The following is a 26,252-nucleotide window of genomic DNA, read 5'->3' on the forward strand; positions in this document are numbered from 1 at the left end:
TATGAGAGCACAGTATTTTCTGGAAAGAATGGATTAAGATTTACTTTGCTTAAACGCATTTTGTTGAAGTCAGAATTGACCAATACTATCAAAAACGGCCGCAACATATTTCTCTCTTACCAGACCACACTTAAATATGTCAAAGACCTCTGATTGACCACTTAAACAAATTACATCATAAGATATTTTCATCTTAGTATTAAGTCATTTGTTTGAAATGGTATTCTAATTTATTCTGTATGGTAAACGTTTCATTGTAAAGAATGACTTTAAACCCCGACAACAATAACTTCCAAAGCAATTAAGTAATTTGTTGACTCTCTTATACAATCCCTTGTAAAGATTATTATCTTTTATAAGTACAACAAGCCGTTGTATATATATTTTCCAATTTTACAAGGTATGCCAATAATAGATTTTCCCATTCCAGCATGTATTTCATTTTCAATCATTTGATAAAGATCGATTACCCCAGTTGTTTAATTCGTTCTCGCTGACATCGCTGTGTTACCGTGAAGTGCTTAAAACAGATTATGGATTTGCAGACATGCTCAAAATACATGCAACGTCTATCTTTAAAGTTTAGCTAAATATGACATACTTGTGTTTGAATCTAACATTCAAAATTTTAGGACAACAGTTCATTTATTCACGTTGTTTGGACAGCTAGAGAAGTAGTTTTAAGTGTCATGGATAAATGGTGCAACGGAGTGTGCATTTTTAAAGTAATGATTTTGGCTAATTATAGAAAGTCTGCAGGAGACCCACATGTAGGCTCAGTGGTTTAATAGGTCTCAATGATTTCCTTCATCCAGGTTGCCTCTGCTATGTCAGGTGAGTCTCTGTCTTTCTTCCATCATCATCATCATCATCATCATCATCATCATCATCATCATCATCATCATCATCATCATCATCATCATCATCATCATCATCATCATCATCATCATCATCATCAACAGCATCATCAGCATCAGCATCGTCGTCGTCGCCGTCGTCGTCATCGTCGTCATCGTCATCATCACTTTCATCATCATCATCATCATCATCATCATCATCATCAGCATCAGCATCGGCAGCAGCAGGAGCAGCGTCGCCATCATCATCATTCTTCTTCTTTTTATTCTTATTCTTTTTCTACAAACACGATTTTTAAGTGCACTTTTTGACATGATTATAACGACACCAGTGTCAAATTGCATGCTTTAGTCATAGAACTATTCATAGTTCGCACTAATAGCCGTTAAATCAATTGCTTGAACCTTCATGCGTGGCATTGCTAATAGGCAGTTGCATATTTGAACAATGTGACGACCATCCGAGTGAGCATAATGAAAAGAAGGGCCCGGGTGATCAAAAGATACCCTATGTCAGTATGTTAACTTACATAAATACGAGTCTTTGGGAAAAATATATACATAATTGAAAAGTTGTTACAATGTATCGCACGGTCGCGGGTGGGACTCTTTTCATGCAACAATAAAATAAACCATGTTGAATTAAGGAACTGTTCTTGGAATTATCAGGATTTTGCTTTTATGGTTTCATAATACACGCCTAATTGATTAAAAGGTATGTGTAACATCTGTTTAACTTTTGCACAGTTTTTATTGGTTGTCATAATTGAGTTTTCTATGATGTACAGTCGGACCCCGTGGGCTCGAACTCTCAGGGACCCGCGAAAATACCTCGAGCCTCGGGAAAGTTGAGATTTGCTTACCTCCAGTAGAAAGAAATCGGTCTTTTACATCCAGTACGAGCCAACGCGGAATTCGAGCCAAACGAGTTCGAGTTAACGGGGTTCGACTGTAGTTTAATGCCAACCTCCCAATCAAATAAACATAAGCCAATAATTCATTTATTTGCATGAAATATTTTTCCACATGGTCATTACACATGCTTTGTCTTCGTGCGGCGAAAATAATATGTCATTCATTGCCACAAAATTAATTATCAGGTATCGCCCTCCCGCGGGATGACGTCGACATTGTCTGTGATGATTCCGATTTTCCAAGAATCGATTCTTGAAACTATCTTGCTACTAACCGCAGATAATAGATATCTTGCTAAGAGCTTTCAAGTACATGCATTTTCTAAACAGATGCAATTTCATACAGTTAGAGACGGCTTTGACATTATCTTTCAATTCTGTTTTTATATCTGTACAAGTCCTATCTCATAGGCGGGTGTTTTTTTCTGATTTGCACACAGCCACATACAGATTCCCTCCTTTGTTTTAGGTCAGCGCCTATATCTGACAATAAATCAGTCTTATTCATGTAAGTTTTTCACTGTCTAACTTACAATATAACACTCTATAAAGGTATATTATGATAACTAGATATGATACATAAATTAACACGCATTCAGAGACTCGGTCCATTTTCGCAGTAATGTGATTACACCCAAATGACGCAATATGATACCCACTATTGAGATTTGTTATTTCATTACTATATATCAATAGTCTATACTTTTCTGCGCGATGATTCATTGTAATCATTTCTTTTATGGCTCCTTCAGTAGGAGTTACATTGGTCTTTGATGATCTTGTCTAATATATGCAACTTTGTGAATGGAAAATGAAAATGGTTGCACTGAACTCGGACTTATGCCAAGGTAGTGTCAAAATTTAATGAATGTCTGCAATCTATAATGGCGGGTATATTCATTCATGTATTAGACTATTATTGTAAGCGTGTCTTATTACTTTATTGCATTTTGGAGTAATATTATGTATAGGTGTGTTCTATTTCATTTTGAATTACGTTCACTGCTTTCGTTGTTTCATTATATGGCTGATAGTTTATGTTCGTGTCCGATGTCCGCGCCGTATACATAAAAACCGATCCAGATGAATTCTGTTGGGAGTGTTGGTCCTATTCCATGTTTCAGTGTCCTCTTACACGTCCATGTCTGCACAAACCGCGCCATTGGCGAATTTAGCGAATGCGGACACATTTATTAAAGCGGACCGGATTTGGCTTGAACAAATATATATATAACTAGTGGAATAAACACTGTTGCTATGTAGTCCCTATTGTTCCATTACTTGCCTGTCTGAATATGCAAAATGAAGATAAAGTTTTATCCCTTTATGGATTTGCTGTACCTGTTACACCACTCGCCTTGCCAACAACAGGGATGTTGGTCTAGTTTTACCTGTGGTGGTTTTCTGACAAAAATCTCAAAATTGAAAATCTTGTAACATGTATAGGTGATAAAAAACAACACAATCGACTGTCTGATCATTGTTCAACGTTACAAACCAAACTCGTGTATTTCGCAAGGTTTGGCCAAAATCATCAGGCCAGACTATTATAAAAGCAGGCGAACGTCCGGTGTACACCGGCGCCCGTTGACAAAACTCTTGTTACTTCTAAATCAAGCCACAACAAATTGACCACAAAACTACCATATTCCTTAATTTTGTTTAAAAATCCCGGTAGTAAAATATTTCAGACGACAGGAACAGCTCGAGACCAAAAGAACTAATGATTGTGTACAACATGTACCTTTATACCAGGATCAGTATTTTGTATGAACTCCACTGATTGATTATTGGCAACAATGCTAAAAGACGCCATTTATAATTGGCTTCAAACATTTTAATTAATTTTCAAATACATACATTCTAAAGAATGGGGAGTTGTTATTGACTGTGGAATTTTCTGACAAGAAGTTCAACAAACGGCATGATAAATTTTCAAATGGAAAATGATATAAAATTTGATTTCGTTTTTCGAAATTTATGGTTGATTTAAGTACTATTTACAACTGCCAATAAAGACACTGTATTGTTTGTTGGACGGGAATCAGAAAGCATGTTGAGATGTAGAATCAGTTTAAGATTGATCACTCAGAAAACACGAAGATAAACATGGACAAATACGAACTGAACGATTAATTGATTCGCTATTTGGATCTAATATGTCTTCTTCAGGTACGCTTGTGTCTCACCATTTGAATATTAAATTGAGGGACATTCGTTAAACTCATAAATTATTATGCAATGCAATTGTTACAATGCATACGCGGCGAAAACTTCCGATAAGTCCGACAATAAACATAGAACCGATCGTTTTATAGTTGATTATAGACTTAGCTCTCAAATGAATTGGTTTCTTACTCATTTTAATATTTGCAATCAAATGTCACGCAGGAAATAATGATTCTTAGAAAGATTACAGGGGAAACTGTGTTCTTATATTCTTATGTAATCTAGTAGTTTTGAATATATTTGCAGGTTCTGGCCAGGATATCAATCCTGCAATCAGTGGAGGTAGTCAAGATACGCAAAGTGAAGTGTTGGATGATAAAGTTCCTGTCGAAGTTGATCGACTAGAAACTGACTCTGTAATCACTGACAAAGACCATGGAAACGGTGTTCAACAAGAAACTGATATAGTCAACAATGATGACACACAAAACCTGAAGACTAAGAGTACAAAGCAAACTGAAGAGGACGGGAAAGAACGTGTTGATAATACTTCTGTTCATGACGTGGATACACCAAGCAATGACGAATCAGATTATGATGGTAACTTTGAAGTAACTTATGAAGAATCTGTTAATACAAATAATAGTGACGGCTTCATTGAGAATCCTAAGCACGAGAAGTCTGAGGTAGAAGAGGAAACTAGTAAGCTGGTAACGGGTATTGAAGCTGAAAGTGTTTTTAGTGGAATCGATGTGCGGATAGTTGTCACTTCAGCAAGTGATTTAGAAGACAGCTCTGCTGTTGTATCTAGTGTTGATTGTTCGAGTTCATCTGACGAACCTGACGGTTTATCTAATAAAAACGCCGAAGGAATCTTAGAATGCACTTCTTACGAAGAGGTTGAAGATTCGGGAATAAACAGCGTTGATGCATCTGAGCTAATTGTCACAGAAAGTGTTCAAACTACAGAAAATACGAGATCAACTGATGACGAGTTAGAAGATGCATTAATTAAAGACACTTCAATTAACAACAATGATTTTGATACAGTTGGACTAGATCACGAAATAGTAGGATCATATGGGGCCAACCCAGAATATAATTCAGTGACTGAGCAGTTCAATGATAACCCAAAATTGCAAAATGAAGAGATATCTAAAAGAGAAAACGGCGAGAAAAACGAGCCTGAAGAGGAAATAGTTGAAAAAGCGACACACGAACTTACAACCGTTAGTTTGATCATTCACGAAAACAGCGATTTATCGACGGCCTATTGTGACTCAGACCTTGAAGACATTGAAAGGGCGAAGGAAGCCTTCATTACTTGTATCAAAGAGAAAAGAGAGTTGAGGGATAAAAGTAAATCCCGTGATATCGACACTGTGTGTACTTTTAATGAACTGGATATTCATGAGGATACTAGTGTTAAGGTAACACGGGATCTTTCTGCTAAATGTGCAGGAACTCAGATAAACTTTGAAAAAATCAAAACCGCAGAAGAACAATTTGAAACCTTCGACCACAAAGAGACTCCCGATAGTAAAGAGACGATAGGAAACTGTGGTAATACAAGAGAATCTGGCAACGTAACTCCAACGTGTAACAGTTTTACCAACAGTACTGTCGAGCCCGAGTCCCGGGTTAACTGCCTGGCGATGCCCGAGGGTCGTGAAGGAGACGGGTGTGTATCCCCCTCCCTTACACACGCTTGCTGCAGATACCGCTGGGAAAGGACTATCTTCACCCAGGCTACCAGCGTCGTCTTTGTCACACTCAACAACAAGGTAAACTGTTTCATTCATATGAAAGTATGTTTAAAGTTAAAGCTGCACTCTAACAGATTGAACGTTTTGACAACTTTTTTTTGTCTTGGAACGAGCCTATTTTTGTGAAAATCCATGGAAACCAGTTATATAAGAATGCTGACAAAAATATTAGATTGCAGATTTGTATATTTATAAGTTCAAAAAATGATGTTTTATGCATTTCTCTTAAACCGTTCGTAACGGTTTAAGCCTTAAAACATTAATTTTCGAACGGAAATGTAATAATCTAAGATCTGATTTTTGGTTAGCAATCTTATTATTATCATTGTTTTGCAGATATTTACGCAAAAATTTGCTCTTTCTAGGACAAAAAAATAAAAAAAGTTGTAAAAATGGTATATCGGTGAGAGTATAGGCTTAAAATGTTAAAGTTCCAACACGATAGAACAAGGGCCCTAATTCAAGAGTGTGTGGGTAAGAGTCCCACAAAGGACACTTCCTTATGATCTCCTCTAAAGGACACCAATACTATGGTTTCTTTCAACGAAACGGAGTCGAGTTTGATTCATGTTAATAATAATATATAAAACTTATTTAGTATCAATGTATACATATATAAATGTTAGCCTCCTGTATTACAGGATATCGAACCGATCAAGCTAAGCTGGTCGGAGGGTTCCCGCTGTTTCTACTCGGACGAGGTAAAAGTCCCTGTGGGCGGATACGTCGGCAACCTGGTGATTGATGGCACGTTTTACCCGGTGGAAGACGTCAACGTGAAGCACTACACATTTGAGGTGGACCTCTACCTCAAAGACGGTAAGGTCAACGTGGAGTGAGTGAGTGAGTGAGTGAGTGAGTGAGTGAGTGAGTGAGTGAGTGAGTGAGTGAGTGAGTGAGTGAGTGAGTGAGTGAGTGAGTGAGTGAGTGAGTGAGTGAGTGAGTGAGTGAGTGAGTGAGTGAGTGAGTGAGTGAGTGAGTGAGTGAGTGAGTGAGTGAAGTGAAGTGAAGTGAAGTGAAGTGAAGTGAAGTGAAGTGAAGTGAGCGAGCGAGCTAGCTAGTGAGCGAATGAATGAATTGAACTATCAACTAATTAATCAAACATTCAGTCAATCAATCAGCCAACCAACCAATATGTCATTAAATATTCAATCAATCAATCAATCGATTAAGCAATCAACCACATCAATCGATCCATTTCTATATTCATTCACTCAATCATTCAAAACTCAGTCTATCTTTATTCATTCAATGAATCATTTAAAGCATCAACTTATCAGCAAATTTTATCAAACAAACAATTTATCATTAAAAGAACCATTCAATAATCGATGGCAGTAAGACGATCGAACGAGCGGAACGGGTAAAAACTTGCCCGTACCGGAAGTTTATCAAATGTCAACAGATGAAGTACAATCACGGCCTTAAACGTTTTATTTCGATAAGGTAGAACATTGTATTCTCATTTTTTTATAGCTGTAAAATACAAAAACAATATTAAATACAAATAAACATAGCAAAAATTGTAGTTATTTCTTTTAAAAGGGTGCTTGTACGGTAAGAACATTGGTAGTCAAGTTTTTGTTTACATCGAGACGGTGTCGCAGTTGAAAATATCCATCTAAATGTGTCCCAAAATGATCCCGTCATTGTCATATTCATCCATAGATATTCTAAGCTGTGTAAAATCACTATGATTTTATTCAATTGATAGGTGGTCCTTGAGCAGTTTAAGATATTTTGAAATATATACTTGTATGTGCAGTACTTTTTAGATTGTATACTGGCTACACGGTTAGTGATTCATTAGTCCAGGCTTCTTTTTTAATGATGTTTAGCCTGGAATATACATCATTAAAAAAAAGCCTGGATGACATTTTAGAATGACTAGCTACACTGTATACTATGTGATGTCCCTTCCTCGGGTGTGAATTCAGACACAATTTCTGTAAATTGATTGCAGTCTTTAGAATTTGCTGGTAGAAAAACCCTTACCATATTTCTAAGAATACTTATTAACATTTCCAGTAGCAGTTGGCCAGTCAATAATTTATCGTTGGAGCTGAGCCGATAACCAAGTCTATTTGTCATGAGTTAATTATGAGTGTAAGGAAAGTTAATTACATAAAATTTACCTCATATTCACTTTATATACATACACATAGTCGTACAGATACATTTTCCCTTTATCAAGAATTCATATGTATCTTATGAAAACATTTTTGAACATGGTAAACAGATGCTGAGTAGTCATTCCTTGAACGTTTAAAGACAAGTCGCTATTTCTAGATGGCAAGAAAGAATTCAGCAAATAAATGACCAATAATCATTGATTATTGATGAAAACAATTACCGTTGTTTCTAAGGTCTAGTAAGGCTAATAAAAGAACAGAAACAAATAAACAAAGGAAAAAAATAGAAGTGTATTGTTGTGTAAAAAACTGAAATTCACTCCTGGTCCCGATGTATATAGATTTTATTTGAAGTTTTTTCATTTATGTTGGAAGTGATTTTACGCTGACCTTAACTTAAGGAGTTGCATTAATCAGCTTTGTGTTATAATCTGACATTGGTTTGCATAAAATATTATATTCAGAAATCTATGTAACTGAAACAAATCTATGATTGCTTAACTTGATAATTACAGGGAATATTATTAAAATAATTCGCTTGTTCCAATGTTGCTTAACTTGACAATTACAGGGAATGTTATTAAAATAATTCGCTTGTTCCAATGTGAAACAATCAATAGCTTACTGGAATTACTGCAATGAATCTGAAAGGAACATCCTGTTGTTGGTCAATACTTCATTGTACTATTTTAAATAAAGTAGTTGCAACTTGAATATCTGTGCATTTGTTTTAGAAACCAAAATACTAGTTTTGCAGAGACAGATATTAAAATATTAACATGGCAGAAGCGGACTTAGTTACATTAGATGTTAATAAGAGGAGATTTAATTTTTCTAATGTTGTTCAAAAGATGTGCTTAAATATCCGCGAAAAGAAAAGTCAAATGACTTTTCCGAATAAGCTAAACAAAACTCGTGAAAAATGGATCCGGTTATCGGCCCAGCTTCCACAGGCGGTTTCTCTGTGCATGTCAGGTACGAAGCTTGTAGTGAAATAGTCAAATTGCTGCAAAATGGACAAATATGAGCATGACTGCAATGATAAAATATTCTTAAAACTAACACTTGTATGTTACATGGTAGCTATTTTGAAACTGAAATCAAGCAATAAACTAATGTTGTTTGAATTACCGGTAAATATTAGCTTACTCACAAACATTTGCATTAGAAATTAAAGGCACAACTATGTGTGAAAATTACATCACATTCAATTAAATACTCATTCACATGTGTTTCTACATTTATATAAAGGATTTTAATACAGAAAAAACATCAAATAAGTTTTGTGAAGGGAAATATTTCACTTTCTGCTAAAAGGTTTGATAGTATTTAACGTAGGAAGGACATGTTGGTTTAAGGTTAATCTATCAATACCACTGCTTAACCTGGTATGGTATTAACTTTCTTGTCAATGTCATCGGCAGTTTGGTCACAGGTTTACAAGTGTCATTTACGTATATTGATTTATGAACAACTTGGTTTACAAATTAGATTGCTGATGATCTGTGAAAGTCGGTGGTTGAAAGTATAAAGCTAGTTACTATCATCGTTATTTCATCTGTGGTGGTGAATGAAAGAGAAAGCATTTCTTTACATTCTTGTTGTTGCTGTTGTTGTTATATTGATGGTGTCTGAGAAGTGTTATAATGGAGTAAGTGATATTTCAAGGATTTATGATGCTGAAAAAAAGAAACAACGGACATAAATCATGATATGAATTTTAACAAAAATGCAAATTGATAAATTATATAAAGTTCAGTCAGTTATTCAAATTCTGTAGAAAATGAAAGATTGATAACAAAGAAATATGAATGAAATTAATTTGTATTTGGTATTTTTTTCTCATTATTTTATATATTAATTTGTTTTGAATTTTCATTATTTGGTTTAAATCTAATGATTTCTTTTTATTAAGAATTTCTTGAAAACTGAACTGTTCCCTACAAGCACATCATGAATCTCAACATTTATTTATCTAAAGTAAACATTTAAGATGAAATTACCATAATCTACATTTCCATTTACTTACCTGCAATCTATATGAAAACATTCAAGCTCAGACATGAAGTTCGTCATAGGGAAATCACATAAAAGCTTTGCAAACTGTAGACTTCAAAAGCTTAGTGTAATAATATAGTATTGATAAATTGGAGATAAAACATAAAAACAAATAGTCAAACAATCAAACATTTGAATTCCAATAATGGTTTACAGTACGGAGAATACATTAACTGTTAATAGTGCGATACATTGGATTTTCTTCATACTTCATGCTGGATGAAATTTATGGTTTAAGTTTTTGTTAGGTCTGGGTCAAAAACTTTGTGAAATATTTATGCTGTCAATAAATGGAATTGTTCAGAAGTCTGTAAGTATTTGTCCATGCTGATAAAGTCATCATAATTACCAAGGTGTAAACATTGATTGATATTGTTATTGTCTCCTGTGTATACAAAGAATGGATTCTTTGGAGTAATTTGAGGTGTGTTCAAGGTCTGAATTTTTCTGCTCCAACTACTGATTTTAACAAATACAATAGTTATAATAAGAAGGAGAAGAATATTGATAATAATGATAATAATAATGATATTTTTATGCCCCCTTTTGAAAAAAGTGGGGTATATTGTTTTGCACATGTCGGTCGGTCTGTCTGTCTGTCTGTCTGTCTGTCTGTCGGTCGGTCGGAATACCAAATGGTTTCCGATCAATAACTTGAGAACGCTTTGACCGAGGGACCTCATACTTGGTAGGTGTATTGGTCATCACCAGCAGATGAACCCTATTGATTTTGAGGTCAGTGGGTCAAAGGTCAAGGTCAGTGTGACCTTTACATGAAAAACGGTTTCCGATCAATAACTTGAGAACGCTTTGACCCAGGAACCTCATACTTGGTAGGTGTATTGGTCATGACCAGCAGATGAACCCTATTGATTTTGAGGTCAGTGGGTCAAAGGTCAAGGTCAGTGTGACCTTAACATGAAAAACGGTTTCCGATCAATAACTTGAGAACGCTTTGACCCAGGGACCTCATACTAAGTAGGCTTATTGGTCATGACCAGCAGATGAACCCTATTGATTTTGAGGTCAGTGGGTCAAAGGTCAAGGTCAGTGTGACCTTTACATGAAAAACGGTTTCCGATCAATAACTTGAGAACGCTTTGACCCAGGAACCTCATACTTGGTAGGTGTATTGGTCATGACCAGCAGATGAACCCTATTGATTTTGAGGTCAGTGGGTCAAAGGTCAAGGTCAGTGTGACCTTAACATGAAAAACGGTTTCCGATCAATAACTTGAGAACGCTTTGACCCAGGGACCTCATACTAGGTAGGCTTATTGGTCATGACCAGCAGATGAACCCTATTGATTTTGAGGTCAGTGGGTCAAAGGTCAAGGTCAGTGTGACCTTTACATGAAAAACGGTTTCCGATCAATAACTTGAGAACGCTTTGACCCAGGAACCTCATACTTGGTAGGTGTATTGGTCATGACCAGCAGATGAACCCTATTGATTTTGAGGTCAGTGGGTCAAAGGTCAAGGTCAGTGTGACCTTAACATGAAAAACGGTTTCCGATCAATAACTTGAGAACGCTTTGACCCAGGGACCTCATACTAGGTAGGCTTATTGGTCATGACCAGCAGATGAACCCTATTCATTTTGAGGTCAGTGGGTCAAAGGTCAAGGTCAGTGTGACTGTAAGCTGAAAAAAGGTTTTCTGATTGTCCATATTTTTTAATACCTTTTGCAATTTTTTTAATGCTTAATTGTTTATTTGGAGATCTTTATGAAAATTAAACTTTCAAGCCCAGCACAGCTAGGGTTACATTTAATGTGTTACAAATGAATAAATTTATTCCGATGGAACAGCATGTTAGCATGAATATTAAGTTTGATTAATTTGTAATATTTATGTAATTATGAACTCAGACAAGTTTATAAGATATTGTAGAAACTCAGGTCAGTAGATCTTTATGTCCAGCCAAATAGATAAACTGACTTAGTTACAAAAGCTAAAAAACAAAATAGGGTGCACAAAACACTTGGCACTGATTCGATTGGTTGAAGTGATACTATTCTTTGGATTCAAACAGTGAGCTTTAATTAATGAACATAGTGTAGTTGATTATTATCAAGAGCAAGATTGGTTGATCACTAGATAAGATATAACTTATTTGTTTTTTTTAAATTTTGAGCCAGATAACGTTTGAATGTTTTCCGAAAATGATATAAACAAACAATACAACTTGGTAACATGATTTATTGAGTTTTGTTTGTAAGTAGCTCATTTTGACTGAGGCTTAAAAAACAGAACTGAGATTTAAATGCCAGCAAAATATTAGTATAGGTGGCAAAATGGAAACACAGACGGCAGTTATTTTTGCTGGACTTTCTTATTGTAGGTGTTAAACTGACGTCAAGCATTTTGATACAATAATTAACTTTATGACCTTCTTACGCATAACCATGGAGAATTTTTCTGTTATTACATCATGATTGATTTTCAAAATAACACTACATGTACATGTATAAGTGCTTTAGTAGTGTTTCATTTAACAGCATTTAGATGATTATCTGCTCTTTATTTTCAGACATCCTGGAAGATGAGGGGCGTTCTACAGGAGTTGCGAAGGCGGAACAGTTTGTGAGAGACCAGCAGCATAACGAGAACCAGGAGACCAACACCGCAGGCAAGGAAGTCACATATACCCCTACCAGGGCCAGCAGGAGTTTTACACATCCTCAAACCAGGGCAGGTATGGATACAGGGAATGGTGACAATGTGCTAAGCCGGGAGGAGAGTGAGAGTAGCATTCATTTGTCTAACAAGTACGAGGACCTTGTTCGAAACCAGCTGACCAGCAGCAAAGGTGCCATGTCTGGAAATGAGTCTGAGTCTGAGCTGAGCCAAAGGCTGAAGACGGATTTCCCGGACTTGAATGGTAGAGGAACGCCAGTAGGGGAAGATAGCGTCAAGCAGTACCAGGATGGGGATGACACCCTATTGAAGTCCATGGACATGGGACATGTGTATAGATCTGAAAATGGACTTAACGGAAATAGCGAATCATTTAAGAACTCATTGTTAGATGATTATCTTGAGAAACGCAGCGTTCAGTCAAATGACTCACTTGGACGTGGTGGCAAATCTTCCCCAGTTGTGATAGACGATGTGTTAGGCACTGGACATTCTAGAACACCAATATACAGCACAGAGAGCCCAGTTGTTTCCAGGCACAACTCGGCTCACAGTTCTGCTAGGCATACACCCCTGGACAACATTGATCGTCCAGCATCAGTCAACTCCTTGCATTCCAAACATAGCTCAGCACGTCAGACACCAGTGCTCTCTGATGATGTGGGGAGACCAGACTCTAGTGCCTCCCAGCCATCCCGCCACAGCTCTGTCCTAGGCTCTGCCAGACAAACACCCACCGAGGGCCGGGAGCATGGCAGACCAGGGTCTGCAGAAGGGTCTGTACATTCAGGGAATTCTGTAGGCAGACATGTGCTTGATGAGCTTATTACTGATGCACTTGGAAGGGAGAACAGGTCTCCATCTAGAGAGGGATCAACCAATGGCAGACCAGAGTCTGTAGGTTCCGCTCATTCTAATGACTCAAGCAGACAGAGAATCAATGAGCTGATAAATGAAGCATTCGACAGCACTCGCCAGGCCAGGTCAGCATTATCAGAGAGTTCCGGAACAGGGTCCCAGATTGGATCACAGTCAGGGTCCAGACCCCGCACACCCCAGGAGCAGATAGGGGACGTACTCAGTGCCGCTGACAGGCATTCTCCAATAAGGCGGGATTACTTGAATGGTTCTCCATATGGCTCAAATATGTCTGTTACTAGTGCAAAATCTGCTCATGAGTCCTTACTTGGCTCTACCCACAGTACCCCTACCCGTGGATCAGTTCAAGAGTCAAAACACAGCTCAGTGGCTGGGTCTGCCCCAGGGTCCCAACGACAGACTCCTCAGAGGGAACTGATCCACTCCACCCTAAATGCAAGCCAGGAGAAACTGTACCAGTCCACAGATGTCCGTAAGTTAGTTGGCAGTGATTATGCAGGCAGCAATGCCAGCAACCAGGGCTCCCGACCGCAGAGTGTGACAAGTGAGCAGGAACTCACCCAGTACTATGAAGGGGTTACGGAAGGGGCAAGACAGGGGTCAAGAACTGCCAGTGCTTCCAGTCTGCCTGTTATAGGAGCCGCACAGAGGTACACCCCAGACAAGCGCAGTATGACCCCTGATGGACATGTGAGGGTCCCTTTTAATCCTGTATCAAAGAGCCCCCTGCTGCCACCCCGTACACCACAGTCTAACACCAGCAGTCGAACAGTCACACCCATGAATGGTGAAACAGAATCAGAGATGAATCTCCGTGAGGTAATCCCCATTTTGCCATATGTACATCAATGTTGTGCTCAGTTTGATTTATTTAAAAATGAATTTGCAACATATTTAAAACCTACAACATATTTTTTTATACAGTTTTAATGCCTAATCTGTAAGATTAGAAATAATCTTTTAAAAATTAAATGTCATGTACATTTAATCTCTTTTTCTTAAGCTTTTAAATGATCTAAGGCTTTTCCTTCAAGTTATTGTCTGTGATACAATGGTATGCATCTTTCTTTGTTTTTTATCATGCTGAGCATGCAATTTTCCATCACAGCAAATCAAAGATCTGGACAGTTTAATCCTGAATCTCCGCAAGCAGCTGAACAACCGAGAGCAGGAAATGAGTGAAGTACGCAAGCTTCTGGAGGATTCAAGGGAGACTAATCAGCATCTGCAAGGCGAGACTGATCGACTTAGGGCAAGAGCATCCCCTGGGCCACAGATTGGCGAGGTATGTAAAATATGCATATCTGTTCACTGTGCTAGAAGTGTGGGGTTAAGGGTTTTTTGTTTGACACCATACTAGGCTTTTACCTTATTTCATATTATAAAACTGTGCCCCATTGCATTAAAGATTAAGTTTTATGATGGTGTCATATCATTATTTTGCTATGTAAGTTCTATAATTATGTTTTTGTGAGAAATGAACATAAACCAGAATGAAATTAAAAACATCTGACACATATAAAATAAATATTTTGTTGCCATCTGGGATATTTGTAAGTTACAACTAAGCTCCTTTAATGAAACCAGCCCGTAATTCTGATAATTAAGTCTTCATGTAAAAAAAATACTTCACTTAAATCTCGGTACTTATTGTCTTAATAGTACAAATATTTTTTAGCCTGATTGAACCAAAAGATGATAACCTTATAGGGTGTCGCTCAAGTCCATTTCCATAGTGGAATCAATATTGGTGTCCTTTTCAAGAGACCAAGAGAATGTACATCATGTGGCTGGATCCAACAATTCTTGTATGCAAGGCAGACTTTCATGCCACTCTCAAACTTTCTGTTTATTTCAGTTGGAGCGTCGTCTGGTTGAGATGACAGAGGATCGTGACAGTCTTACCCAGGAGGTTGCCCGTTTAAAGGAGGAGGCAAAGCTGCGGAATGAGCCCGGGCTCAACAGATACAACCCAAACAGCCCAACCACTCTCCAGAGGAAGATAGGTAAGTGAATCAGGGGACTATATTCATGAAGCCTTAATAATATTAAGATTTTTTTTTTTTAAACACTCCAAATGAGGGAATTGAGTAATTCAATTGTAATTAGCTTGTCTGTGTTTCGAAGAAAAAATGTTGTGATATTATGGTAACCTTGGTGTTATTGTCAGCATTGGCATTCAATGATGGCCATATATATATTTGATGTATAAAATATTTAAATGAAGTTCAAAACACATGTTGCCAGAAACAATACCCACATGTAAAGCAAGACCCATAACTCTGTCTTTTATTAATGTTTTGCCTCTTGTATTCCTGAAAAAACAGTTCTTTGACCTTTAATACTATCATAGTAAATCTTTTCAACTTCTTTTTTTTAAAACTGAACTATTTAAGACTAAGTCTGAATACAATCCCTTGATGTTTTATAATAAGATAGAAAATAGATTGGCAAATGGCAATTTGGCTTACACATCTATGTTTACAACTTATATGGTTCATCTCACAGCTTGGTTATGCAATATCACGCCAGGCTTAAAAATTATGTTAATCATTGTGTGTATTTACATGAAGATGAGCTGAAGAGCCAGGTACAGGACCTACATGAGGCTAATGAGGCTGCAATGGAGGAGGTGCGTGCAGGAGAGCGGCGCATAAAGGAGCTAGCAGCAGAGAAAGAGACACTCCGTGTCACCCAGGACGACCGAACACGTGACCTCCAGGAAGAGGTCAGACACCAGCGGACTGAGGTAGGCCTAGGGGCACTTATGTTTTCCTTAGCTATTGCAATACATTTGAGCTTAATGTGTAAGACAGATATAAGCTAATCAGGGGGATACTCTACTGCATGGCTATAAAAGCTAGCTCAACAGAATGGGTGTCAAATGCACAAGCCCTTGGGTGAGATGTGAACACTCCAGACCACTCTCATGGCCAGACCGCTCTCACATCTTGCTTTTGTTTTGTCTAGCTCTAACTTAAAGTAAAGGCATTATACAAGTTTATAAAGTTATCGGGAACATTCTGAAAAACAAAGTGATGTTAAAAGATTTTACGGAGTGTACATGTTTGAAGATCAAAATGAGATATTTAGTTAGGAATTCATTTTGTAGATGGTAGATTTGATATACCAGAACTTTTGTTGAATGTCCCCTTTACTTTAATTTCCCTTCAGCTTACTCGACTCAGAGAGCACAGTTCAACTTACAACGAGGCTTCCGACTACAGAACCAAGATAGAGCTGCAACAGATCAAGGAAGATAACCGCAATCTAAGGGAGAGAAATTACCAGCTGCACGATGACAATATCAGGCTCAAGGAAGAGTTGTCTGACCTGAGGAAATCCCTGGAGCTGGTGGACAGTGCAAGAAAGTCATACAAGGATGAGGGGAGGCGATCTCTCACAAGAATGGATGGATATGACAAGAAAGGTATGGGTCTAAACTCATGGTAAGCTCTAAGGGACAAAGGTATAATAAGCAGAATGAAACTGGTAATGTTTTAGTTCAGTGTGATGATTGTTACAATACTTAAAATATGTAAGTGCAAAAATTTGTCTCATATTTTCTATTAATGTTTTCAATTTTAGGAACAGCTTTATAGAAGGATATGAGTTTAAATTAATGTTTTGAAGATTTTCTTTCTAGTTTTTGACAAAGCCTTTTTTTTCAAATACAGAAGACCTCGAGAGAGAGCAGACAAAAAGACGATCTGACCCGCTAATAGACATCAGCTACACGAGGCAGACAAACACTGGCAAACCCCAGTACGAGACCCGCACAGACATCAAACTTGCAGACCTACCTGCCAGCACAGACAGGCTATCCAAGTTGGATGCTTACAGGTCTGAGGATAATGTTTTTAGACATAGATGATACTTTAATTAGTAAAAGACTTTAACTTTGATGTAAAAGGATTGTTTTCAGTTACTCAGAAATTTGTAATTTTAACACGTGATAAATAGATTTAAAACAAATCTAAAATACTAAAATCTGAATAGTTAATTAATGTTGATGAAAATATGATAACCGGTAATGGAAGAGTAGTTTTCCCATATCATAATTGTACATGAATATCCATCCAAACAAAGTATATGTACACCATGTACAATGCTCTAGTTTTTTCTTTAGAGAAAGACTTTTGTTCATTTTGCATGAACTGCTTCGCGAAGTGACATTTTATTGCTGCATTGGACAAATGTGATCATTAGACAATGTTTCAAATATAGGTGGTTCCTTTTAACAGACTTTGCATATCTAATCTAATTTAACCGACATAATTTATACTTTTAATTAAAACATACAAAGTAAAAATGTAACAATATGAGTTTGATTCATATTTTTCATGCTGTATTAAGGCTTTGGCACGATTTTGCAAAACATACCTAGAAGGGCTTAGATTTAATCCCTTACATCGAATGTGATTTTATTTGGTAGGTATGAAAGTTACCGCACAGGCCCAGATGGGAGGTCAGAGGAAAAGTTACGCTCTTCACTGTCTTTGACTCGACCTTTGACCCCGGAGAAGTCTAGGGGTCGTCATCGCACAAGCTCTGCTGAGCTCGACTTCCGATCCATGCCTCTATCCGCATACAATTCTGACATGTCTAAGACAACCCCGAACCTGAGTGGCCGATCCAGAGGTCAGTATTGGAGTGTTTGCTTGAAATTAAATCTTAAAATATATATTTCCTTTGTAATCAAGATGCATATTCTAATGCAGTAGTAGAATGTAAGCAAATAGGTCTGTGTGTAAATATAAACAAAATTTTCAAATGGTATGTACAGAATGTATATTTTTGGTTTGTAACGTGTGGACTTTATTATTTCTGGTTTTATATCTGTTTTGATTCTTTCGTAAATATGATTTTGTATAAAGTTTATTTTGCATTCTATTAGATGTTTTATTCTGTCGCCTGCAATGCATGAGAGATACATAGGGATTACTTTGTCTGCCGTCGTCCTCAGCATCACACTTCGCTTATGATCAATAATCTCTGAACAACTTGCAGTGGTTGAAATTAGCAAAAGCCCACAAGCCCTGCACTGGTAAAATGCTTTCTGGGCTTGCTCAAATTCTGGATTTGATATAGCAGGGCTTTTTCAAAAATTTGATGCCAAGCAATAATATAAAAGTTCGGGCTTGTTCATACAAAAGTCCAATTTCGCTGACTGAATTTGGTGCAGAGTCTTTAAACTTGGTATGGACATTGGGTGTGGTCCGTTTATTATTCATATTGATTTTTGGGTTATTGGCAAGGTTATGGTAACATTGACTTCAAAAAATAATAGGCAGTCCAGACAGGTGACACATGCAATTGGCTGCGATTCAGTTGGTTATGTAGCCAGGGAATACATGCTATATAGAAAAATCTGATCTTTTTAAACAAAGAAGGAAACTTGACATTGTAGCCATCTACGACCAGATATCAAACAAAAGGTCAGGTTCAAGGTCAAATATGGAAGGTCAGGAGGCTACCATACCTGAACACACTTGTGAGTCAGCTGATGACTTTAATACCAAGTCTATGCATACTGATCATACTAAAATGCATCATGAACTGCAAGAAAATAAACCTGAAAATGAGTGTGGTGTCCGTGTGAAACAAACTGATCAAATTGCTGAAAGAGTTGGTGAGGGCCAGTCAAAGAGTCAATCATCGAAAATATTAATGGCTCAGTACATCTCTGACTCACAAGACACTACAGATCCCACTCTTGGTATGGCTCGATATAGTGTTGACTGCAGTTTATGGTTGCAGTGCATACTGGGCTGTTTTTCTCTCTGTTGTTTGCTTGACTTCCCCAGTGCTAGCTGTCTCATCTTCTTGTTTCTAGAAAATGTGTTCACATATAATATAGTTATGAACTTTAGTGTTGACATTAAAAACAAAGCAGTTGATCAATATAGTGCCAGATTAGAAACAATAGAGCTTTATGGTATATTACAGGGTTCTCAATAACTTTGGGCTGAACCATCTGACAAAAGAAATGTTAACAACCAGTTTCATTATGTTTTGATATTTAAAAAAAAAAAGAAGTTTATTCTGACCAGCTTAAAAACAATTTAAACCGTCTGTTTTGGCCGCCAGCCGGTTCTTATTGAGAACCTTGATATTAACACATCAATAGTCAATAATGAATGTGTTTTTTTTTTAAGTTGACACTTATATATTACAGAACCTGGCAATCACATTCAGTCTTGTATTTCCTTAGATTTTAACATTGGCTTACATATAATTATAATTTAGATGCTAGTCTACTTATCATTTGTATTGTCTTGATAATACAGATTTAGTGGTCAAAATTGTGGGCAGATATCCTGATAGTACCTGAGTGAACGTTTCTTACGAAAATCCATTTTGTTAAGCCTGATTTCTGCATAAATATCTTGGTGGATAGTCCAGTGTGCATGGTATGCCCTGGTTTGGGAAAACTTTGAATTTTCAAACATTAAAGGAAAAGATACCAACATTGTAAACATTTTATTTTGTTTATCTAATAAGTCATATAGTATTTTCAGTCTGAATAATTATTAAGGCAAAGAAGTAACATTTTCGTTTGTTTAGCTTTTATCCTCAAAGTCTTTATTTGTGACAGTTATACACTAACATTTTTAATTTGTGATCCATATTAGAAATCAACATGTATTTGTTCAATATGTTATCAACTGTAAATCAAGTGGTTTCTTACATAATACCTACTTACCTAGTGAATGTTTTGTTTTCCAAAGCTCTTTAGACAATAATAGAACTTTTCTCCTCATTTTGTTACCCGTTCCAGTCAGTGTTACATTTACTGCTGCCATTTCAGGTGAGCGATGTCTTCTGGACAGGGGAGACAATTTCAGGAGGAAGGAGAACTCCAGGGAGGAAAAGGGTAAATAATTATCTCCCTTTGTTATTCTTTTATTCATTTTTATAGAGAAATGAAAATATTTTTTAAAAAGGGTCATACTAAATCTAGCAAAGAATATGGAAGAGTTGTGTTTTTTATTGGAACTATGAGAGTGTGTTTCTTGTTTTCCAATGGTTAATTGTGATTTATTGAAAGAAACATTTTTAGCTCTTCTTTAATTGAATCTGTTGCAGTATATCAAGTATGCAATTGTTATCTGATATTTGATATATATGTTAAATTATAAAATGTTTAACCTAAATTTTACTTATAAAACTACAGTGCAGTCCCCTGATGATTAAGGTTTAAGAACATTTGAGTCATCTCCCTTTAGTTAAACATAAACTTACTAAGACAATTTAAAACCTAATTGAGTAAAGGGTGAACATTGATTAATGGCTGGCAAATAACATATTGATTCATTGATTGTATCAGGTTACGAGGGGGTGCATGTATGTAGGCAAATAGATTAAGCTAATCTCTTCACTCACCTCGGATTTGGAATATGCTGATACAACTTTTTGTTCAAGATTTTGGACTTATGATTAATGCATGTATGTTTATTGAATACACATCAGAAAGCATGCTTAAATTTTATTAAGGTTTTTCATATCAAATATTTTGATGATAAGGTTTTGGCTGTAAAAAAATATAATATTTTCCTGACGTTTATTTCATTAAAAAATATTATATTTATAAGTAATTGCAACTACCATTAAAAATAAACATAGGACAATATTTAAAAAAGATAATGTATGAAACTAAAAAAAATTGTATGTACAGTTTAAATCTATCTTAAGATATGCTGATATAATTTTTCATAATTTCTTTGGCAGGATTTGATGTCCGCCAATCGCAGCAGCTCTCTGCAGCCTACCAGGATGATGGGAACATGAGTGACACGCCCACCGACATTCTTGTCAGTGCTCAGCCAACCGACAAGCTCACTGCAGCCTCGTGGAGACGTCGGCAGAGGCGGGGCTCTGCAGGGTCAGATGCGTCCAACTCATCGTTCAGCGATATTGACGAGCAAATCAGTTCTGCAGTGAGAAAGAGGTCCAAGTCTGCTGACGGAAGAGGTAGGATAAAAATAAATTTGGGGACTTGTTTGTCTTTATAGGAAATATCTCATTGTTTTAATTCTTCACAAAGTCTCATGATATTGTCTACACCTTAATGGTGTCATCGACCATCATTGTCACAAACAGTGTGATGCAAAACATTTGGCATGCTTTTCAAATCTTACACCCATACAATTGGTTTTTATTTTTTACAATTGCAAAATGATTTCATTAACTCTTTTCAAACTATTTTTTAATTAATAATCCAGGGATTAGAATCATCTGTGTATTTGTTTCTGAACTACCAGTACAGATATGTTTTGATGCAGTCTTAGACTTTTAAAATGTTTTACACAGAGGAGCTGGCACCCTGGTGTAAAGTTAAGGGATTTATGTTACAAGCCATTCTATTCCATGACAATTATAGTGATAAGTTGTAAATGTAACACTAGGCAAATACATTACATGATAGTTATTATACTTCTTAACTATTTTATGTGTATACAAAAAATTTACAAAAATAAATATATGATGCAACATGATTATACTGAAAGATAATGAATATTTTAAAAAATGATCATGAAATATGTTCTGTTTGATACAGAGATCCTACGCAGGATGGGTCCGACTGGTATGACATCAGGGGAGAAGACTCTGTCCCGCACAATCTCCCCGGCCCCTGCAGGTCTGCGTACGGTGACCACACGACCCCTCATCACCCAGCACAACAAATCCTCACTCTCACTCTCCACCAGGTAAAGGCTTGTCGCTGAGACTGTCGTTAACCTTAATAGATTGTAGATAAGTCTTCATCGAACGGCGACTTGCGATGTAGTTTCTACTTTCAAAGTATCTTTACTCCAGAATGCTGAGTAGAAAGCACTGAAATGTTCATTGAGCTATTGTTTCTGTGCTGAAAGCTACTGAGTTGAACTTATCAGTTATTGAAGTTATTTCTTTTTCAATTGTCATCATAACTTATAAAAAAGTGTCAGAGTTTGCATCTTGACAAAACCAAACATATTATTTCCCGTATGTGTGTTCCAGCCTGACCTCCTTGACATCTGGTCTGCGACCTTTCGCCCCACGTAGCCCTGGAGATCTGCAAGTCAACGACGTTATCAAGTTTTCCCGGCAAGGCGGCAAGTTGAGCCAGGGCACCATCAAGTTCATTGGGCACTTGCCAGGACGCGGGGACATCTACCTGGGCGTCGAACTGGACAAAGAAGGTACAGACTGGGGTTTATTTAGGGTCACATATAACGTCAAGAAAGGGGTCAACTGCTACTAAAATTGCTTTTTTATATAACATGGGTGTGTGTCATTCCCTTGTTTTATAGATGAGACATTTTTTGTTTTCTGCATCTTAAGATGCAATTACCGTATGCATGTAATGATGAAATTATATGTATGGGGGGGGGGGGCAAATATAAGTAATGATAATATCTGTGCTATAATAGCTCATCATATATATGTAAATCCACCTGTATGTTCATTTTTTGTGTGCAATAGATCTGATACATGTTGCCGTGTAATGATTTAAAGGTTGGTTAAAACATATCTAATATGTATCATGAGGTCTGAAAATGAACCATTTACATCCATGTTTAAAACTTTTGCACACTTTATTTCAGATGGAAAACATGATGGTGTTTTTGAGGACATTCGCTATTTTAAATGGTACGTCATTTTAATTTTCAGTGATATATGAAATAATATACAATTACTGACTAAGGTACCATTGAATATGATGTAATATTCTGGTAGGAAGTCATATTGACCAAGGCACAGTCTAGGGCAGTGTTTTTTCACCAGTGAATCACACAGATTATATTCTGTTATTCCCTAGTCAACAACTGTTTTATTATATAAAAAGAGTAATTTCATATCCAAGTGCATCATAATCACACAAGACAAAATATCAAGCATTAAATGTTTATGATAAAGCTGATAAACATGCCCTTTAACAGTCTTTTTCAATGACATCATTTCTTGAATAACATCATTTTCGACTTCATAAAAAGTAGGTGGTATATGACGTCGCTGGCTTTCACCAAGCTACGTCCGCCCAACGATTGTTTTGTAACTGATAGACAGGGTATCATTTGGGCGCTATCTATAGGCCATGAATATGAAAACCCAACCTCATGAAATATTGAATATATTTTGCATTGCCCATTATGCTTTAGACCAACTAAGAAACTGTTTATAGGTCATAAAATTAACATAATTATGAAGCTCTACATGTATTTTCTAAATTCCAATTGAGTTACTGAACAAATTTTTGAAGTTCAACAATAAATGGTTTGCATAATAAATGATATAATGTTAAATGTAAATTCGAGTGTAGTCTATATTTGCTTATATGCAAAGTACACATTGGAAAATACTATTAAAGGCTTTTAAATGCAAGTGGCACTTTAATATTCAAGATTTGCTATGTTTCTCGATTTCAGTAAGCCAACCAAGGGTGTATTTGTGGCGTACAATAAGGTTGTGATGGCCTGGACATCATACTGACCACTGACCAACCACATTGACTGTCCAGTATGGTCAGCAAGCAACACAAGAAATACTGACCAAACCCACTGACCAAACATGGTTACCCTGAGCGCTGATGTGACTGGACTATATATCTTGGTTGTTACACACATAACACGCAGACAATGACAGTACCATTCAGTTTGTAAATTGAGAATAGAAAATGTTTTTGAATTCCCCATCTGTGTGTGTTATATTCATCAATGTACATGTACTATTATCATATCCCCCTTTACAGATGTAAAGGGATTTTATGTTCACCTTATTTACTGTGATATTTCCATGTCATCTGGCCATTTATTTATTTTGGTCTGTGATATGTTTACATATGTTTTGCTCATAATGTACATTTTTATGCCTTAACATACATTCATGATTTAGTTATAAGAATATTTTTGATAAAGCTATATTTTAGGATGTGAAACATGTACATTCTACTGATGTTTGTTACGCTAGTCTTGATATAGATAGTTGTATTTACATTCATGTAACTGTCGGGAAGATATGTTTGTTTTCTAACCCTTGAATACATGTATTTGTTAATCCTGGGGGATCAATGTCTCAGCTGTGTAGTATTGCTTTTGCTGATAGCTTTCATAGACTTTAGGTTTAAGCTATTTTTGCTGTATGCTTTGTTTGATAGTAATAAACCGTCTCCTTGTGTCCAACCCAATGATTTTAATTTAAGTTTGTCAGCAACTTAAGTATTTGTGCTTTATGTTTATCTTATTTTATATATTATTTACATAATTGCTTGATCTTGAACAAGATAGTTTTGTTCAAACACGGTATCCGTCCTACAGTTTACTTAGTTATTCATGTTACAGTAAAATCATATGAGTGAACATTGTCAGTCAGATCTGGGAGTTGTATTGTTATTGGTCCCAGGTCAGATCCATTTTCTATTTATTATGTGATATTTTTAATCCACTTTTAAATGTTGCTTTATGACAGATTCTACATTGAGAGCCCATTTACAGACTTATACTGTCGTAATATTCACACAAGATATCTAATATTTTAATTTTCTCTCTTATGTTTACATGATACCGTCCTCGCTTTGCAGATGTTGCATTTTATGATCACTTTTTTTTATTTTTTATGGATGTTAGAGTATTTTTGAGTAGATTTATTTGTATTTTAATGTAGCTGTTTAACATTTCGAGTGAGAAAGAATAAACATTCGGAACCACAACTGTTGTATGAGTTACACTCCGTCTCTCACCCACATACATCCTCCATAAGGATAAATTTATATCCATTTGTAATAACTTTAGGTTTAAGTTTGTTGTTGTAAAATGAAACAGTCAAATATTGTGGTGCTGTTGTAGTGCAAAACAAGAGGCAATGGTCATTACCCAAAAACCACCAAAACTAAACTTGCTACATATGGTCACGATGACTCGCTACATATGGTCACGATGACTCGCTACATATGGTCACGATGACTCGCTACATATGGTCACGATGACTCGCTACATATGGTCACGATGACTCGCTACATATGGTCACGATGACTCTCTACATATGGTCACTGACAAAAAGCACATGTGCACCAAGTCCTATAACTCTGAACTGTGCTGGGCAATGCCCCCTCATAAAAAATTGACCGGCGTTTTGGCACACACTTGCTATGATGTTGTAGGCTGTTAAACGTTCCAATGATATGCAACACTTGCTAAGCTGTTGGTTTCAAAAATGCAAAATTCCGGTATGCCAAATGCATTACAACGTTACCTGGCTTGCTAAAATCCCACCTATTGCAATGTATACCAAACACTGCATGGGAGCCTTCGTGGTGAAAAGGTTGATTTTTTTTCCAAGGTCACCCTTCTCGGTTTTAGAAGAAAAAAGGTAACGTGGTATTGAAGATGGATTGCTTGTAAGAGTGCACCAAAGATCGTATTAAAACTGTGACATGACTTGATGTTCTTAACATTTATACAAACTTTTCATGTAGTTCTAAGAACAGTAACGGAAAACGAATACTGTCAGTTCACACGGTCGTAGAGAGCAGGATAGTTTGGGACAAGTCAGCATTCGTCTCATGAAAACGTTTCATTCATGAAATGCCGGAAATAGGATTTTCCCTGTTAAACCGTACTTGAAAGTGTTCAGCTCCACTCCTGAAAGAACTTAAACACTTAACTGCCCCCGTCCCTGGCTTTCACAATAAATGCTTTCAAGAAGGATTCATACTGTTTTTATTGTTTTATCTTTCTGAAAGACCTATAACTATCAATGCGAGTGTAAGCTTTCAAAGAAATCAATTATATAGCTCGGTTTATTTTAAATTTCATTCACTTTTTGTAAATAATTGATTTGCAGTTCGTAGGAGCGG

The 26,252-nt window shown here is 36.6% G+C and overlaps 1 protein-coding gene across 4 annotated transcripts; it reads left to right on the top strand.

Annotated features, from left to right (window-relative positions):
• Positions 1-547: 547 nt before the first annotated feature.
• On the top strand, positions 548-25,106 carry LOC128238580 (uncharacterized). 4 transcript variants are annotated; one of them, XM_052954641.1, is made up of 17 exons: positions 548-834; positions 4,247-5,724; positions 6,348-6,525; positions 12,429-14,233; positions 14,523-14,699; positions 15,273-15,420; positions 15,988-16,163; positions 16,589-16,844; positions 17,092-17,257; positions 17,850-18,055; positions 18,825-19,133; positions 20,226-20,291; positions 21,146-21,388; positions 21,975-22,125; positions 22,418-22,599; positions 23,005-23,050; positions 23,827-25,106. In XM_052954641.1, the coding sequence occupies exons 1-17, from the start codon at positions 798-800 to the stop codon at positions 23,888-23,890; spliced, it is 5,688 nt and encodes a 1,895-aa protein (XP_052810601.1). In that variant the 5' UTR covers positions 548-797; the 3' UTR covers positions 23,891-25,106. The 4 variants fall into 4 exon arrangements, with proteins under 4 accessions (XP_052810601.1, XP_052810603.1, XP_052810604.1 ...); XM_052954643.1 differs by having other exon boundaries at positions 18,825-18,908; XM_052954642.1 differs by lacking the exon at positions 548-834 and adding an exon at positions 3,694-3,943.
• The last annotated feature ends 1,146 nt before the right edge of the window (positions 25,107-26,252 follow it).

This window comes from Mya arenaria, chromosome 6, assembly GCF_026914265.1.
Source record: "Mya arenaria isolate MELC-2E11 chromosome 6, ASM2691426v1".
NCBI classification, from domain to species: domain Eukaryota; kingdom Metazoa; phylum Mollusca; class Bivalvia; order Myida; family Myidae; genus Mya; species Mya arenaria.